Source organism: Citrus sinensis, chromosome 2, assembly GCF_022201045.2.
Source record: "Citrus sinensis cultivar Valencia sweet orange chromosome 2, DVS_A1.0, whole genome shotgun sequence".
Classification (NCBI taxonomy): domain Eukaryota; kingdom Viridiplantae; phylum Streptophyta; class Magnoliopsida; order Sapindales; family Rutaceae; genus Citrus; species Citrus sinensis.
The window spans coordinates 31,131,843-31,150,792 of record NC_068557.1 but is presented as its reverse complement, the minus strand read 5'-3'; the positions used below and the strand labels follow the sequence as shown (position 1 = coordinate 31,150,792).

Below are 18,950 nucleotides of genomic sequence, written 5' to 3'. Positions count from 1 at the left end.
TTAATAACATTATTCAAACTTTTTAGATTAAACCAAAAGTTAAAAAAATTAGCTTAATAACTTAATGACTAAAATTTTTTATTAAGTTGAAAAAACCAAATAGACTTGGTGCATATTTGGTATGGCTTATCTAATGGCTATAAGTATTTATTTAATCTATAAGTTGTTTTCAAATTTTTTTTATTATCGTTTGATTGTTTTTTAGTAGAGGTTTTGAAGATTAAATTACTTATTCTGCTTCTACTAGTAAAAGTTCAAATTTTAAACTTTGAGGAGTAAATGTTGAAAAGCTTTTTTAAAATGTTAAAATGTTTAAAATATCAGTTATTTATTCCATAATCTTATTTCATTTTTTTTTCTAATGTTACTTTAGATAACTTGCCTATTAAGATAATTTTATGATTTTTAATAAAAATTTTCATTGACAACCAAATAACTAAAATTTTTTTAGTAAAAACTTTAATTATGAAAACTCTATTTAAATAATCTTTATTTGAAGAGTTATACCAAATAGAATTTTAATACTTTAACTGATTGAATTAAGTTAATTAAATAAAAAAAACGACCCCTAAGTTACAAACAATTACTAATGATAAAAGTTTAATATTGCGAAGGCTATTTAAAAAAAGAAAATAAAAGAAAAGAAAAAGTTTAATGTGCAAGAAAGAATATATGACATTTTGAGCGAATAAGAAAAAAATTGTATTATTGAGAAATGGTTAAAATTAGGGATACAAATGTTATTAACCGAACCCCCCCAAAAAAAGGGGGATGACGTGGAAGGTGCAAACATGGTGAATGGCAAGTAAATTCGATGCTGATAAGCGATAACCGGAAACTGAAACCCTAATCTCTGGTTGCTGAATGGACGAACGGAATCAAACCAACGATGACGACGACGAATTCTTTGATACGCTCGACGATTTTCCCTCTTACGACTGCATTTCCACCGACCAATCAGATCAATCCACGTCAGAATACAAAGAGACCACCTCCACTCTACGACGCCGTTCTATCCCCAACCGCCGAACTGATATTAATAACTCCGGAGAGAAAAGGTACAAACTTTCTCGAAATCAGAGAGAAAAAGAAACTAATTTGATAAAATCTGAGCCCATCATGAAGGACCGAGATGTCTCAGTCCATCTCGGAAGTGGTGTTAGCGAAGAGAAGGAGGAGGAGTCGACGGTGACTACTGAGAATGAAGAACGAGTTGTTGACTCGCTTGTTTCCGAGGCTGAGTCGCCACAACCGTCGAGTTTGCTTGATTGGACTGTTGGATTGGTGATTAAAGCAATTGGTTTTCAAGTTAATTTGCTAATTGGCTTCATCTTGCTTCCTTTTAACGTTATTTATTACTCTTTTATGTTAATTACGAACCCGTTTGGTACTGTGAATCGTGGAAAGGATTATTTATTACAAAAATTGTATAATTTCTGGAATTTAATTTGGGGGTTTGTTAGTCCTCTGATTCATGATTGGTTTAAAGGGCACGAATCAATATGGAAGTTCGTTTCGCGTTTTGGTTGGGGCTTGTTTTGGGCGATTTTTGTGTGTTCCATATTGTGTGGGTTATTGCTTTTTTCAATTCTTACAAGTGGGATTTTGATGAGGTTCTTGGTTGAGAAACCAATTCAAATAAGGGAAACATTGAATTTTGATTACACAAAGAATAGACCGGTTGCCTTTGTGCCTATAATGTCATGTGATTGCGCTTTCTCTGGTGTCAATTGTAAAGAGAAGAAAGAACTTCCTTGGGGTTTAGGCCCGCGGGTTATACCAATTGGTCATAAACTACAGGTTACTGTGAAGTTAACATTGCCAGAGTCGGACTACAACCGAAGACTTGGGATTTTTCAGGTATTTATTTGATTCATTTACTTTCGAGTTTACATCTGTTCTTTTTCAAAGTTCATTTTGTTCAAGTTGTTATTGAGTTTATGGTAAATCTTTCTGATTTCTCTGTTTCAAATTCAAGCTACAGCATTCTATGCTTGAAACATCTTATCTTTGCATAAAAATAATTAGGAAGTTGAATGGATTAATTTTATAACAGCCAAGATAAAATTTTAGGTGATTCTTATTGTTTTTTGCATTGTTAGTGCAATTTAGAAGCTCAATTCCTTTGGAAGGATTATTGCTATTTCCAATTACCACATTGTTACTTAAGATGTGTTGTGCACAAGGAAACTGATAGCTTGTATGTTCTGCTGGATTCCATAAATGTATTTGAAGTAGCAGTTTCTTCGTGCAAGTTGGTTAATCATACCGTGTGGAAAGTATTAGACATGATTTTTATTTAGAGAATGAAAGGGCCTCATTTAGACCTTTAGTAAGGTGATATAGTTTTTCAGTATGGAAAGAGTTATTTCCCAGTTTTTGAGGTAAAACCGCACCTCCTTCCTCCCTTCTTGTCATTGAAGTTGCAGTTCACCCAATGACAAGCAATTTTTGTCTTTCCTAAGATTACCAAGAACCTTTGTGGGGAACTTTTCTTTGTGGTAACATCATAAAAAGTTAGGAATGAAATACCATATTAACCTAACATTATGCACTTGATGGTATATTATGTCAACTTAGTACTTAGACCACTTGCTGCTGTTGAAAAAGAAAGTGTCTTCCCCCCCCCCCCCCCTCCTTGTGATGTTGAAAATTGAGAGATTCTACTATTATAAGCAGTTCTCTTTTGAAGAGCATCACTTTAACTTATGACGTGTTATCTCAAAGCAGCCTTATTCTTTTCCCTTTTTTTATTACTGAAGATAGTGAGTGTAATTATTGCATTTGAATTCTTGGTTCTCTATTCCTTTTTTTATTTCTTTTTTTTAATCTGCCTGTGTATTTATCATGTTGGTTTTTCAATATCAATATAGGATGAATGTTTGTCTGACTTGTTTTGTTTTTGTTTTGAAGGTCAGAGTAGAGTTCCTTTCTGGTAATGGTGAAACCCTCTCAAGTTCAAGCCATCGTACCATGTTAAAGTTTAAAAGTGAACCTGTCCGTCATCTTTTGACTTTCTTCAAAGTTGCTCCTATTGTTGTTGGATATGTATCGGAAACTCAAACTCTGAATGTGAAGTTTAGAGGTTTTGTAGAACGGGATGTTCCTACCTCCTGCTTGAAGGTGATGATTGAACAAAGAGCAGAATTCCAGCCTGGTGCTGGTATCCCTGAATTATACGATACACCCCTTATCCTTGAATCAGAGCTTCCACTATTCAAAAGGATCATATGGTACTGGAAGAGAACTATTTTTGTGTGGATTACCATGACATTGTTTATGACGCAGTTGTTCTTTGCACTTATATGCTGTAGACCTCTTATACTTCCAAGACCGAGGCGTAGGGAGGATCCTGCTAGCAGTAGCACTACTCCAGGTAGTCTCCCATCACAAACAGAATCGAGGCCACGACCTCAGCAAACTTGAGGAAATGATGTTAGGTGAAGATTAACCTCTGTACATCAGCACTCACATTTTCTAACAAATTCATTCATATTCAAGTAATTTCTTACTTTGATTGTTCAAAAAACTTTTTGCAACTCTACTTTGGCCGCAATGCATGTGTTTTTTAACTGAGTGTAGTTGTTTAGCAGTAAATGGTTTACCTGTCGAAAACAGAATTTTAAAATATGTGAACTTAGAGAGCAGATTATGCTCTTGCATATTAGTTGTAATACTAATTTTACATTGTAAATTTCTATAATTCAATGTTCTTCTCATGACGCCAAAATGGTTCACATGGTTTGTATGATTCTTTTAGATGGAAATTGAAAAAGTTGTGATGCAAGTGCATCTGTAATTCTTAAAGGCCACTTGGTCTCGCAAAATCTTGCGTTTTGCATACTTATATTTTAACGTGTTCTGTTTTACGTGTATGGAGCTTGAATCATGTGACCTCTGGAACAACAATTTGGTTAAGGAAATAATCTTAAATCTGTTGCTTATCCATTCGAGGGCGGCGGCAACACGTTCTGTTCAATGATCATCTCAGACCAGGACACATCGTCTCTTATTTTATCCAAATTGTGAGAATACTAAGGACGGTTGAATACCCCAATTCACTTTGCCCGTGTTGTGTTGTGTGGTTAGCAAATTTCAATTCATGTTTCTCTTTTAAAAGTCATTTACTACTAGCACGCCATTCACGTAGATTATGTGTACCAGATTCAGGTTTTGGATAATGAACACGTATTATTGCAATACAAGCCAGAATGGAATGCGCATAATCAGAAAATTTTCGTTGGACAAGTTTCTAGAATAAAAAAAATCAGACTGCAGAATTGATCTTATCTGTAGAAATTTCTGAAGACACGTAATGAAAGATGAAACGAGCAAAGACGCTACAATTTTAATATATTGTAGTTCATTTCATTTTGAAGTCCAGTACATGCCATTCACACATAATTAAGATTTGCATTGAAGTACAAAAGCAAAACAAGAAGAAAAAAACAGCGTCCTCCTCTTGGCTCTTCTAGTTTACACAAATCACAGAATTAGCATCTTATCTCAAATCAGAAGCCATCAATTATTAACTATTGGAACAAATCCAATCATCTGAGATTAAGAACGTCCAGCTCCCTTTAAGAAAGAGGCACTCTTTGTAATCTCTCGCAAAGGCTTGTCAGTATATCTCACCATGTTGTAAACCCAAGCCCCTGCAGTTGCCCCTAGAGGTGGCGCCACAATGTATATCCACAAACCCTTGTACTGACTTGATACAATTGCTGGCCCCAAGCTTCTTGCTGGGTTCATTGATGCTCCTGTTATTGGCCTGCATTCCACATCACAGTATAAGCATCATTCCCGTGCACACATGTACAGGTATCAATTAGAAATGATCGAGTTAACATATACATATACCCGGCAAACATGACATTAAGCAGCACTGTGGAACCAACAGCGAGACCTGCAAGCTCGCCTATCTGCATAAGCAACCCAACAAATTATTTATCAAAATAATGCATATGTATATAAAATTAAATGTCTATATATTTATCTTTGTCAATACTCAATACAGGTAAGCTTAAGTCATCGTCAAAATTAAACTAATGGTTTAAGATATATTGTGAGTTGACACAGCAGAAGAAGCACTCTTTGGCAAATATTAGACAGGGTGATCATGAAATGCCAAAACTTGTTAAGCAATATAATCTGCCAACCCAAATTGACTAAACATATACTTAAATCAAATATAATGACAAAATTAGAAGCAATGATTATTCTTAATAGGTAAAGAAAGATGAACCGACAGCTCTGTTATCGGTGGCGACACCGGATATGACAAACATGAGGTAGAAGGTGATAATGAACTCCATCACAAACGCCTGAATATTGGAGCCAGCTGGAAGTGTTCCTGCGAACTGATCCTGTTTTTCTTGAAACAGTAACCGAAGTGTTCCCGCAGCCAACGTTGATCCCAGAACTTGGCATAGTATATAAGGCGGAACCTGCAACATTCATTAATTATACGAGATAGGATTCAGTGTCAGGACGAGCCGTTTGAGAGATTTCAAGTGTTGTATGACTTCTCTAATCAAATCCACATAATCATTAACGACAGTGTGACAAAGAAAAGACTAACCTAACTATAAGTTGGTTTGAGTAGTTTACCAAATTTGGTGAAAAATAATAAGAAGAAGAAGAAATAGTTGAATCCCTAAGAGAACTTAATTTGACCGTGACAATAAGAATTTGTAAAGAAAAGATAAAGAAAAGAAAAGAAGATGAACCTGTTTCCAGGGAAAACGTTTGCAGGTGGCATGAGCAATGGTGACAGAAGGATTGAAATGGGCGCCGGAGATGTGACCGAGGGAGTAAACAAGCACCATCACAACAAGTCCCCACACAATTGATATTCCTGGAAGCGACACTATCTTTTCATTGTTCAGATTCACCACCACCGATGCACATCCCGCGAATATCATAAAATATGTCCCCAAAATCTCCGCCATCAACTGCACATACATATATATGCTCATCAATCCCATCAATCCATCGACAACGGAACAAAATGTATGAATGAATGAAAGAAAATTAATAAGGAAAAATAATTTACATTTAGTCACCTTTTGCATGAAGGGTACTGAAAAATATACGGAGTCCTTTGTGTCGCATGAAGGAGGAGGAGGAGGAGGAGCAGAGGAAGGGCAATTCTGAATGGCATCTTCACAATCTTTGAATGTTACACAAACTCCATTGCTCCCTGTCCCTGAATTATCGGCCATGATCTATCTATATAGGATCAAGGCACAGTGATCGGAGAGCAAAGTGGACAGACAAAGGCACAGTGATTTCTCTTTACTTGGGGCCGGGAGGTGGAGTGAGTTTTATTTGGTGTCCTTCTGAAATCACATGCAATTTATGGACAAGCGAAAGAGAATCCTGAGAAAATGGATAGGTGGACTTCGTCACAAAGTATTTATTGTGAGACGCTTATGGCCACCTTTTTATTTTTCTTCTTCTTTAAATTGAATTAGAATTTCAATCTTTTTTTTTTTTTCCTTGTTTATATTAATTTTTATTTTTCAATGTCATTATCCGTTTGCTGCTTTGGAGATATCGTTGAAATATGCGACAATTAATAGTTAGTGTTAAGAAAAGGCATTGAAGGCTGCTTCCAACCACCCGCCGGAAATACAGAAACTCATGAAGCAAGGCCTTCCTTTTTTAATAACACCTAATGTACTTATTTTTCCCTTTTTTGAATAAATCCATTATTTGATTTAGCCACAATTAATATTGCTTCCCTTACCCATATTCAAAAATACTTACTTGGCAATTTCTGCTTACCTTATTTAACATTTTTCCTGGCAAAAATGTCAATATGTTTATTATGGAAGTAATTTTTCATTCTGGACATACCATATTTTAGAAAAGAACTAAGTTGTTTTCTTCTTTTTCATTTTCTGTTGAAACTAATTCTACACTTGCAAAACCGACTAATAGTTTTAATTTTTTTTATCTCCCTTTCTTTCTCTTTTTTTTTTTTTTTTCTCTTTTACCCTATTTTCTTTCAATGTTCTCTCGCCATCATCGAAAACCAATTATGCCATTCGTCTCTTATTTAACCCTATAATGTTGATTTGTAAATCCTCTGAAATTTCCAATTGATAAAGAAACATTTTTAAATTCAAATTGATAGATGTCGCAGTATTAGTAGTAGGGCTGCATTATGGATTCGGGATTTACCCACGTCTAACAAAGAAACAAAAAGTGATGGTAAGTTTTAACAAATATCTTATAATTTTTTTTATTTGTCAAAAATACAAGAAAAATAATAAGTTCAGACATTTATTCAAAACCAAATTAAGGCTTAAATTCATATAATCCACCTTTTTGACATCTCTATCAATTTGACTAATTAATCCTTCAATCTTTTGTTTTCTTCTTGAATAAATAGTTACAACTCTTCAAAACATATGAAAAGGGGAATGAATTAGCCCCGACGGGGCGGCTCAAATGTTGAGGGTAGATCAATGGCAATTAGTCCATCAATCTTTAGTTCCTGTAATACCACATTTTAAACAAGTTTTAAGTCAAAAAGCTTCTCAATTAAAAAAAAAAAAGAAAAAAGGTCAAAGAGGGAATTCTGCTTCCCTCAATATTACCAAAAGAATAAGATAAAAAGGTTAAGGGATTTTGCTTTCCCGATCAAGCAAATGACATCAATGGCAATATTATCTCTGAACAAAATTACACAAATACCGCATCCTCTGCTCTAAATTATATGGACTCTAGAGATCTCTCCTCTAATTATTTTGCTTCCTTGCATACAAAGCAACAGATTAATTATCCAACCACAGCCTCGTTTTCTTTACCTTACCGGCATAATTGTACATAAGTATGCATATTTTCTATACCCGATTGGTTGGATTTTATTTATACAACTTATAGGTGAACAAAATCCATATAATCACGCCATTAGTTGTAACATGAGGCAAGCACTTGAAAGACCAGTCAAACAATATACTACCACCTGTTTACAAATGGATTTACCCCACGTTAATTAATTCACTCCCCTGCTCCCCCTCAAACAAACTCTACTTAATTAATTTTTGCAACTTCTGTCAACTGATTCCATTTCACGGCGGCAATATACCAAAACTACCGGAATTAATATGAAGATGAAATGGACAGGTTATATTTCAAAGTACATTTTCCTTTATTTATTTTCTTGGACAATTTAATTAATGGGTCCTATGAAAGAAGAAAATTGTACAAGTTTGACATATCAAAGTCCAATCATCTAGATCATGATGATCTCACATTTTGTCACGGCTTCCGTAGTTCTTTTACACACACATACAGATGGGTCATATACTTATTTTCCTATTTTCCACGGGCAAGTATTGCTCTGTAAAATTGTCAAAAGAAAGCACTTGGGGGGGGGAAAAAAATATCCTTACTAGCTAGTGCATGCAAACATCAACTACTCTTCAAAAGTTTCCATTGGATTCATTCAACAAGCGTAATTGAAAGCTACAAACAGTAAAGATCAAACAGAGGAGCGAGCAATGAGATAAATATTTCAACGCGCAAAGTGCAAACTCACCATTAAATGCCACCCTTGTAATTCGTTCAAGTAGTCATCTACATTAATATTGTTAATGCACCCACCATCTTTGCTTTAATCCCAGTCGGTGTCTATAGGATATTACATATTCAAAGCTATGGATGTCGATCAATTGGTCATCTTTTTCCCCTATTCACTTTTTGTGACTTTTTTTTTTTGGGTCTTTGGATGCCACTTCAAATCTTCAATCTTCTTCTTGGAATTTTACGCTTTCACATTGGTTTCACATTTCACATCAAATTAGTAGTGTTTTGCTGACTCCTCAAATCTCGCCCATACTTCATGGAAACTCAACAAAATTCTCTGTTTTAAATTAATGGCAGGCATAGACTTTGACCTTTCGTTCCCGTTGTGCACAAAATTCCACATCTTTGCATCCTCATTTTGCGGCACCAAGTTGCATATCATGAATTTAGGGACTCGACTAGCTTACAGTATCATTAAGGCCTGTCACTGTGTAATAGAAGAATAAGTCGAGCAGTAAAATAACTTGACTATTTTTTGTTGGAGTCCATAAATCAGTGAGGCTACGTTTGACACGAAGGATTAAATTGAATTATATTAATTGGATTATACATAGTGATAACTTATATTTATATAGTATTAGATTGGACTATGTTACATTAAATTTAAATGAAGTTAAATAGTATTTAAGTTAATATTTGAATTTAAATACAACTATTTATAGATATTTAATAAGAAATATTATAATTAATTAAAAATAAAGCTAATAAGAATATATATATATATGATTTAAAATATAGATGATTTCATATGAGATATATTATTTCATTAAGAAAATAAATAAAATTATTGAAATAATAAATTAATTAATAATTTTTAAGTAAATCATGAATAAAAAAAATAAAAAAATTGCTTAATTAATAACAAAAATAAATAAATAATTTTTAAGTTATAAATAAGAATAGTAAATGGACAAGTATTTTTCTTCTTATTGTCTGATCCTAACTAAATCCACATGAAAACTGGGATTAAAATTTAAATTTAGTCCATTTGTCAAATGCAAGTGCATATATCAAACATGAGAATAATACTTTGTCATAAAAATTAGTCCAACCTTATATTTAATCTGACTCCCAAACATAACCTAAAGGTCGGACGTCAAAAGCTCATCAGTGTATTCAAATCTTATTTTTTAAATAATGTAGACGCACCAAGCTTTTACCCCAAAAATAAAAGATTTTGGCGGGTGAAGTTTGTATAACGGGCTTAATCCTGAGACTGTCGGTTCGAATTACTACTTAGTAATAGCGGAAGTATGTCTAAAGCCCAAAAAAGGCCCAAGCCTTTGCTTTCCATTTTCAAGAAAAAAAAAATTAAACATAAACCTCAATTATTCCTCTAACTCAATTTCTTTTTTTTTTTTAAATATTACAGACAGTTCTACTAATATTTCAATTAAAAATATAGTAGTATAAGACGATGAGGAGAACAAACTAAAAATAGGCACTAAAATTGAAGGAATCGACTTCAAATAAAATACACTCATATTTTAATATTAATTTATTATTACTAGAAATTGAACCCCATCTCTTAAAATTAAGAAAGGAAAGTAAAAATCATCCAGCCAATGAATGAGTATTTCTCCCTTCAACTCAGATTTAAAATTAAACTAAGCAAATTCCTTTGTGACATTAGATTAATTTATAAGTAATCAACACAATTACATAAACCAATAATAAAATCCTATTGTTGTGTACAAGGAGAAGGAATGTCAATGCACCCTTACTACTTTCAAATGGCCATCTCCATGATAGATTTGAGTATGCGCAAATTGATCTACAAATAGTAATTTTCTTGATCTTAAATTTAGAGATTTTAGAGGTATAGGAGGACAATAAACATGAAAAATATTCATTTGCTTACCTATGTGGCAAATAGATGAGTGAAAAAAGATGTTGTTTTCCAAAAGACTTTTCAAATATAAATGAGTTAATATTATTTTAATTAAATAACTATTTTTTAAAAGGAAAAGTGAATATAATTAAAGCACATTTCTCTTTTTCTTCAACAAAAAGTAATAAAATATAAATTAAAGAGGGAGAAAATAATTCTTCAAATTTGAAAAGAGAGATGATCATTTCTTATTTGAAGAATCTTAATTAGAGTGTCTTTTGAATCCTTAAATATTAATGTAACTCTTTAAATAAGTAATAAAATCTTATTTGAAAAATATTTTGGTGATGATGTGAGTGTAACATACTCGCGACATAAGTTGTAAATTAGCAAATCCAATCTCCGCCTCACTTATCAATTTCGCGGCCTCACTTTTCAATTTTGCCAAAAAAATAAATAAATAAAAATAAAAATAAAAGTAGCTTCGGAACCGAACCTAACTTCATTACCGTTACACCGAAGCGAAATTTAAAACACCCAACGGCAACGGCAGCGTCTCCCACAAAGACAAAATCACACCCCTAAATTCAATCCCCAAATCTCGGACCCTCTCTTTCTTTCAAATTATCCGAGAAAACACACAAGCTAAAAATGGTGGCCAAAATGGGCAAGAGAACCCCAACAAAGACTTTCAAGCATCAACGGCGCCACCACCACCGCAAGAAGTCTCCGGCGAAGACCGCCTCCGCCGCCACCATCATCTCCTCCATTAACAAGTCTTTGCACACATGCAAGCGTCGCCTCGCCAGGATTTTCTCCAAATTGGTACGCATCACCACCCCGTCAAGATGCAAGACCAAAGGCTACAAAATCCTGAGATCCCAAGATAAAGATTCAAATTCAAATGGCGAAGATCAACTTCTTGTTCCGCAAGTACTTTTCTTTGGCAATGAACATCTGTTGCCTCCTCTGATCTCCCCCGATAAGAAGACAATTTTTCTTGATCTTGATGAGACCTTGATTCACTCCAAGCCTGACCCTCCTCCCGAAAGATTTGATTTCATTGTTAGGCCGAGGATTGACGGAGAAGTTTTGAACTTTTATGTGTTGAAACGGCCCGGCGTTGATGCTTTTTTGGATGCAATAAGCAAGAAGTACGAGGTGGTCGTGTTCACAGCCGGGTTAAAAGAGTATGCTTCTTTGCTTCTTAATAGGCTCGACAGGAATGGGGTGATTTCGCACCGCCTTTATCGTGACTCTTGCAAGCAGATTGATGGCAAGTTTGTGAAGGACTTATCCGAGATGGGGAGGAACTTGAAGCAAGTTGTCATTGTCGATGATAATCCTAATGCTTACATATTTCAGCCGGAAAATGCCATTCCGGTGAAGCCCTTCACCGGTGATCCTAGCGATATTGAGTTGTGGAAGTTGGTCAATTTTTTTGAGGCTTGTGATTGTTTTGTTGACATGAGGGACGCTGTGAAGGCGTTTGATCTTGGCGAAAGGTATGAGAAGTTGGAAGAAATGTGATTTTTATTGTTCTTTTGATTTGTTGAAATGATATGTATTCAGCATAGGATTGTTCAATTTCTTGAGTTGAAGTTGGTAATCGTGTAGAAAGTTCCTCTGATTGTAATCCAATTTGTAGTCTATGTTTTGATTGATTCCAATTTAAGTTGTCAAATCCAGGATTAATTTTTTTTCTGGAGTTGTTCAAATCCTTTTATTTTACTTTACTTTACTTTTATTTTATTTTACTTTTGTTTATTTATTTAGTCAATTTTTTTTTTTTTTTTGGTGATTTGTGAAGATCAAATCCTTTTAGTTTAGCTTTTACTTATCAATAACGTCACATTGTTCTTTCAATTTTGCCGAGTAAATTTTGGACTTCAGTTCATTCCTTTGGCTTAAAGATTTAATGAAGAAAATAGATTATATATATATAGAGTTTACAATTGTAGAGTCAGAATTGCAGCTTGAGAAGCATTTCTTCTCATCTGTCCAAAAAGAACTAGTATATGTATCATGTGATATCACAGTAGGGTTTCTTGTTTCTTGAAATTCTACAAAAAGTGGTTCATTTTGCAGATGAATGTCGAAAATCATTTGCACCAACGTGTGGTGAGGTGCACTTGAAAAAAGTCTATTCCAGTTCAACTTTTGATGCTGGCTATGTACTGTCAATCTCAAGGTAATGTTGTAAATTTGAATAGTAGCCACAAGGGCGCTACTATCTTGTAAAATGTCTCTTCTAGTTTCATAAATAACACGTTTGCATCCACCCATCCACAACATAGTTGATAGTTCAATGTTTCTTTTTCTCCGTTTTGAGAAATTGATGGATATCCGATTGATTATATGCACAAAAGCACCGAAGAGAAGTCTTGAATGGGGTTATCAAATACACATCCATAAAATTAGTATTCGCTAAATTAATAAATTTTCCACGGTCTAAATGCGATTGGTTTATTGAGAATTGACTGTACTATATATTCAATGAAACATAACCTAAACTTCCAAAGGGCCACCTATTCTAATGAAACCTTAATTTTGATAGAAACAAAAATTACCTATCTTGCAAACAAGATTTTATATTTATATATATCTTCACTATCACATGCAAGATAAACGGTCAGCTGGTTATCTTGAGATTTCAGAAAGGGAAAGCATCTTTCTTCTTCCCTCCCAATTCGTCTCTTCATAATTTTTTTTGGTTCTGGAGTTATGCTCAATACAGAAAATATTTTCACCCACTAGTCTCTTAAGTCAATAGCACCAACACCATCCACTATTTAACTGCTGGTCTTCTTTTTGCTTTCAATCTAATTTACTGCAAACTTCTTGACAATCGACTACAACTCTCTTAAAGTGGGGATCAGAGTTCCTAGGTAAATTCTTCAAGAGAGTTCAAATCTCTGAGACAAGCTTTTAAGCCATATCATTGAACTCCCTTCTCTGTTGCTTTACCAGCTCACATTATCTTGCCCCCCATCATCAATCTGTTCTTTATTAAATGAACTGAGCGGTGCAGACTAACAAAATTCACTTCAAAAGCTAACACAATCACAGCAAACCTTAATCTCCAACTATGTCAACATCAGATTGGAGGCCAAATCCACAACTTTAAAGAGAAACCGTAACCGCTGCCCAAGGGAAAAAAAAAAGTCTAACATTCTACTTAAAGAAGCTAATTTATCTACTCTCTTAAGAAGAAATATCAGTACTTAATCCTACAATGGACATCAATGATATAAGAAAACACATAATTGGAAAAGCAGAAGGCATGTGGCGAGGACAGGACCTGCAATTAGCACCAGCACATAGCATCATAGATAGTAGATACAAAGAAGTAAAAAGTCTCATCCTTGAATAATGGATGATTGCTGCATGAAGAGCCAGAACTTTAGTCCAATGGAAGTATGGAACATATTAAAAAGGGGCATATAAAATTCAATGAGATGGCGAATTGAGCCGGTTCAACATGCAGCATTGTAATGGACACAGAAATGAGAAACAATCTAGAACCAATTAATTCTTAAACAGGGAGAGTTTTGAAGGTTGACTGTTTCCATCGCTCCCTAACAAAAACAGATGTTAAGATTTTATCCTTTCCACACATTCTCGCACCAACCAAATGGAGCATGAAGTCCTTAAAGCTTAAAAAGAGAAGAGCTTTGAAGTTTGAAGTGATAAATTAAATGCTTTCTACCAAATTCAGTACCAATCCTGTGGATCAGTCAGTAGCCACAAAACACCGAGCTCCTCAAGAAAAAGAATGAATAAATAAACAAAAAATGAAAATAAAAAAAGAACCTCATTGACGACAGAGAAATTTTTTTCCAAATTCATACGAACCAATAACAAGGAAAGATAACAATTTTCTTCCGTTGAGTTCATTTATACAATCAAGTACAAGTTAAGATACGAATACAAAAGGGAGAAGAGAGAAAAGCATTACAAAGATAAGCTCCCCCGTTTGGGTAAAGTACTCAAAAGAAGGATAAATTTAACCAAGTCATCTAACCTGGCACAAGAAGAAGAAGAGTGATGAATCAAGAACCACAAGTGAAGACCTGGTGAGGCAGCCTCCAAGCTTCAGATTCGCTGAAGCACATGTCATCAAGAGCTTCACTACGGCACCATTTGCACTTGGGGTTCAGCGAACACTCAGATCTTGACCCCATTTCGTTGCAGCGTGGGATCCGGTTGCTGCTCCTTTGAACTGCCAATAGGCTTCGATACGACGAAGAAGAGTCGGCAGCTGATAATGATGAAAATTGGTAAAGCGTTGATAGCACGACGACGAAGATTAGTACCGTAAATCTATAGCTCGTTGCCATGAGACCCAAGTGGGCGAGTCGGTGCGCAAAGTGAGTACTCAGCACCCAGCTACCCCACTCCAGGTTTAAAGGGGAATAAGAAAAGGTAAAAATGGTTAAAAAAAGTGTCAAACAAATTAAAAAAAAGATCACATAATGATAATAATTATTAGGCCGTCTGGCCATGTATCGTTACATCATTTATTAATTAACTTTAATTGGTGTTATATTATTAATTAACTTTAATTTTATTTAATTATAAGTGCTAAAAAATAATTAACTTTAGATTGGCTAGGGTGGTTACAAACACAGGATCAAGATTTTCTCCTGATCTGATCATGCTCTGAGCAAACTAATTAATTATTGATTGGTTGTTAATATATAAAAAAATTAAAAAAAATTAAATTTTACCTATACATTATTATTAAAAGATACATGACCAAATATTTTTTAAAAATCAATATAATTCAAATCTTATTCCCACAAACACGGTAGTCTCACCTCCCCCTTTCATAAGTGGAGGACATAATAAACTTGAAGTTTTGATTTTCATACTCGTGCATAATTTCTGATAATTTTAAAAACTTTATTAACATGATAGGATTTATTTTTTTTCAATTAGAATTTTATTTTATTATCACAATCCATAAAAGCCTTCTTAAAATGCCATGCGGAGTTGTCAAGTGTCGGCGTCTCATTGGTTTAGCCTAATTAAACAATCAACAAGCGGCCGTTGCTTCCCCCGAATGCCCTTGCCTTGCACACGTCAGCAACTCATTGTTATTGCTTTTATACATGTACAAGGAAGCCAGGCGGCCAAAGAGACGCAATTCCCGTTGTAATTTTAAACCTTTACGTAATTAGTTTAATTAAACCCGCTTTAATTCCCCAAAAGTAAGCAGCAACATAATAAAAATTCGTCTAGTTTTTTCTTTTTTTTCTCTGATTGAAAATAAATTTTATTTGTCTATAGTTTATGTGGTAGCTTTATTGACGTAGGATGGAGGGCAAGACAGTTAATCCCAAACCCGATGCGGAAGAAATCGGAGCTCCGGCGTCCAGTCGTCGTATTCCTTCTTCTCCGCCGGTAACTTGTCTATTCCGTAGCTCAGCCTATTCAATTCCATTGTTCTTTGATTTCGACTTGGTTAAATATTTACAGTCATTGATGGAACTACAAATTGATTATCGTATTCTGTTTGAATTAATCCATTTTTATGTTAGATTTTGGTGGTTGGAGACGCAATTACGACTGTAGAATGCATAAACAATTTTTACTTTTTGTATTATGGTTGGAAATTGGACAACAGATTGTTGCATCATTAGTAAAGTTTTTAGCTTTGTTTTTCTTTTTGATGCTGATGACAGGATGATATGGGATTAGAAAATTCTCGAGCGAGCTGTAACTCAATGTCTGCTGTTGAGTTTGAGAGCCAAAGAATGGTTGGTTCTAAAGAATATGATACTGAGTTGCCAACACAATTTAATGAGGAGAATGGCAAGAAGAGGGAATTACAACCTAGCAGTCCAAGGAAAGGAAAATACTTCTTTTACGACTCGCCGCATTACGAAGATACTGGGGTATGGATACCTGTATCTGTTCCACCTATGTTGGACAGCAAGGATGATGAGTGGGCAAGAGGATTTCATTCCGATGGGGGTTACTTCCCTGAAGTTGACATGGGTTGGAGCCAATACCTTAAGGAAGATAAGGAGTTGACCATGTGGGATGTGGTAGTGGAAATGTTACTTGCAGCTCGTGGAAAAGTGCACGCTTTAGCCAAAGGTGATATTCACGGATGTAATTTTTCATGGATGTCAAGCCATTTACTTGAACAAGCTTGGCAAGAGATGGCTCAAACTCTCACTGAAGCTAATTTTGGAAATGTGAGCGAACTTCTTGATGCTGAACCACCGAGATGGTTGGCTGATAGTTCTGCTTCTGCTTGTATGTTATGTGGTGTGCGGTTTCATCCAATCATGTGCTCTAGGCATCACTGCCGCTTTTGTGGAGGAATATTTTGTGGTGAGTGTTCTAAAGGAAGGAGCTTGCTGCCTGTAAAGTTTCGAGTTTCAGATCCACAACGAGTTTGTGATGTGTGCTGTGTGCGGCTTCAGTCTGTCCAACCATACCTAATGAACCAAGTAAGTCATGCTGCTCAGTTACCAACCCGTGACCTGACAGACCTCAGCACATTGAGATCCTGGGTCAATTTTCCATGGGGACAGTCCATGGAGTACGAGATTTACAAGGCAGCAAATACTATACGGGGTTACAGTAAGGTAAATCCCTCCTGGTATAATTCGTGATTTATTAATGTATCACTCTTTTTGTGGATGCCACATGCGAAAAAAGGCAATGAATTGTTTTGATCATCTATAAAAAAGTTTCCAGAAGCTGTTATTTACACTGACTCATTAGTTCACGGGATTATTATTCTTTAATACTTCAAGAAATCTGCCTGTAGGAAGAACTATTGATTTGTGCAAATCTCTTGAAAGTGTCGCTCACTGTCTTGATGTGATATTTCTTCTCAGGTTGGTTTTCTAAAACCTGAAAAATCAATACCAGATATCATTCTACGACAGGCAAAGGGCCTTGCCATATTATCAGTTGCAAAAGTTGGTGTGATGGTTACCTACAATATTGGAACGGGTCTTGTAATTGCTCGTAGAAATGATGGCTCATGGTCTCCGCCTTCTGCTATTTCTTCATTTGGTATGGGATGGGGAGCTCAGGTGAAATAATCATTCTTTTACAATTGTTAGAAATTCAACAAAGCTTTGATCCCAGCTATTAATATCTGTTTGCTTTTATGTTTGCTCTTTCCATTAATGTGGGGTTTATTTGGCAACAGGCTGGAGGAGAATTGACCGACTTCATAATCGTTTTGAGAACAAATGACGCTGTCAAGACATTTACTGGTAATGCGCACATCTCGATTGGAGCTGGCTTGAGTGCAGCAGTTGGCACCGTTGGACGAGTAGTTGAAGCTGGTGTACGGGCTGGTGATGGTGGTTATGCTGCTTGTTATACGTACAGCTGCAGTAAAGGTACTCGCTTTAATTCTGTTACATTAGGCGTACTGTAGATCTTTTTTCCAAGTTTTTATCTTTTTCTTAACTGAGTTCTTGTATGCTTAAGGATTCAAGTATTTTTCATTTCCAAAAGTCATGTTTAATGGAAATTATTGAATTTTATACCAAGAAGAATGAAACATAATAAGCATCCAGAAGGGAAACAATTTTGGAGATGCACAATCATAGAAGTTCTTTAGAATCTACCCAAGATGCAAATGATCTACAGGCCAAAATAGCATCAAGCTCTGTCTAGATTCCTTGTGAGGCATTCAATTTATACTTTTTATTATATGCAGGTGCTTTCGTTGGATGCTCTCTGGAAGGAAGTGTTTTCACTACCCGCACACAAGAGAATTCCCGATTTTATGGCAGCCAGTCAGTAACTGCATCAGATGTACTTCTTGGCTCAATGCCTATTCCACCTGCAGCTGCCATGCTTTACCATGCACTCGAAGATCTATATCAGAAGCTGCAGAGGTGATTGATTTGGAGTGGCATTGAATACTGTTTGCCAAATGTTTATATGGACAAAAGAAATCCTAGGACCACTGAACCTTTTGTGCATATCTGTGAAGGAATTCATATTAAGGATTCTTTAGCCGCTATTGTGGCCGTGTAAATAGTTGAACTGAAGTGTACAGCATGCATAAATTCATACTTGAATAGGATACATATCCCCGAAAAGTGATTGCATGATATCATGTATAATGCGGGTTTATTACACCCTGGTTCGCATTCTTTGTAATTGACAAATTCCGTGGGCCACGAAGTTATTTTGTGGGGCATAATAGTATTGGTAGAATGCAACACGAAATTATCAAAATTAACAATAACGATATGCTTAATTATATGCTTTCGCCCTACATATTGAGGATATACATTGTTCGCAGCTCTTGATGTACGTTACCAGTTATTTTTTGTCATGTGTTTGTGTAAGTTGATTTTATTTTCAATAATTAATATGATAATCTTACTCTATTTATGGATGAATGATACATTGATGTCACGTCATTTGGGATATAAAGTATATACATTGATGTAAATTATATATCTCACAATGTATGACAAGTTAGGCGTGTATCTCATTTAAGTACGGTATTACTTATTTTAAAAATAAATTA

General features: G+C 35.1%; 4 protein-coding genes across 6 annotated transcripts; 3 read left to right on the top strand and 1 right to left on the bottom strand.

Annotated features, from left to right (window-relative positions):
• Positions 1-725: 725 nt before the first annotated feature.
• Positions 726-3,730, top strand: LOC102621151 (seipin-2). Its single transcript, XM_052435194.1, has 2 exons — positions 726-1,860; positions 2,914-3,730. The coding sequence occupies exons 1-2, from the start codon at positions 865-867 to the stop codon at positions 3,424-3,426; spliced, it is 1,509 nt and encodes a 502-aa protein (XP_052291154.1). The 5' UTR covers positions 726-864; the 3' UTR covers positions 3,427-3,730.
• Positions 3,731-4,316: 586 nt separating this feature from the next.
• Positions 4,317-6,423, bottom strand: LOC102621434 (aquaporin NIP1-2). Its single transcript, XM_006467526.4, has 5 exons — positions 6,066-6,423; positions 5,730-5,954; positions 5,250-5,447; positions 4,861-4,922; positions 4,317-4,771 (listed from the first exon to the last, which is right to left on the bottom strand). The coding sequence occupies exons 1-5, from the start codon at positions 6,222-6,224 to the stop codon at positions 4,561-4,563; spliced, it is 855 nt and encodes a 284-aa protein (XP_006467589.1). The 5' UTR covers positions 6,225-6,423; the 3' UTR covers positions 4,317-4,560.
• Positions 6,424-10,933: 4,510 nt separating this feature from the next.
• Positions 10,934-12,725, top strand: LOC102621726 (uncharacterized). The gene is made up of 2 exons (XM_006467527.4): positions 10,934-11,934; positions 12,518-12,725. Exons 1-2 carry the CDS (start codon positions 11,081-11,083, stop codon positions 12,519-12,521), a joined length of 858 nt encoding a protein of 285 aa, XP_006467590.2. The 5' UTR covers positions 10,934-11,080; the 3' UTR covers positions 12,522-12,725.
• A 2,754-nt stretch (positions 12,726-15,479) lies between these two features.
• LOC102622012 (hypothetical protein) lies at positions 15,480-18,662 on the top strand. 3 transcript variants are annotated; one of them, XM_006467528.4, is made up of 6 exons: positions 15,480-15,586; positions 15,748-15,835; positions 16,117-17,031; positions 17,287-17,487; positions 17,607-17,802; positions 18,126-18,662. In XM_006467528.4, exons 1-6 carry the CDS (start codon positions 15,495-15,497, stop codon positions 18,308-18,310), a joined length of 1,677 nt encoding a protein of 558 aa, XP_006467591.1. In that variant the 5' UTR covers positions 15,480-15,494; the 3' UTR covers positions 18,311-18,662. The 3 variants fall into 3 exon arrangements, with proteins under 3 accessions (XP_006467591.1, XP_015382534.1, XP_024951165.1); XM_015527048.3 differs by having other exon boundaries at positions 15,488-15,642; positions 15,722-15,835; XM_025095397.2 differs by having other exon boundaries at positions 15,568-15,586; positions 15,722-15,835.
• The last annotated feature ends 288 nt before the right edge of the window (positions 18,663-18,950 follow it).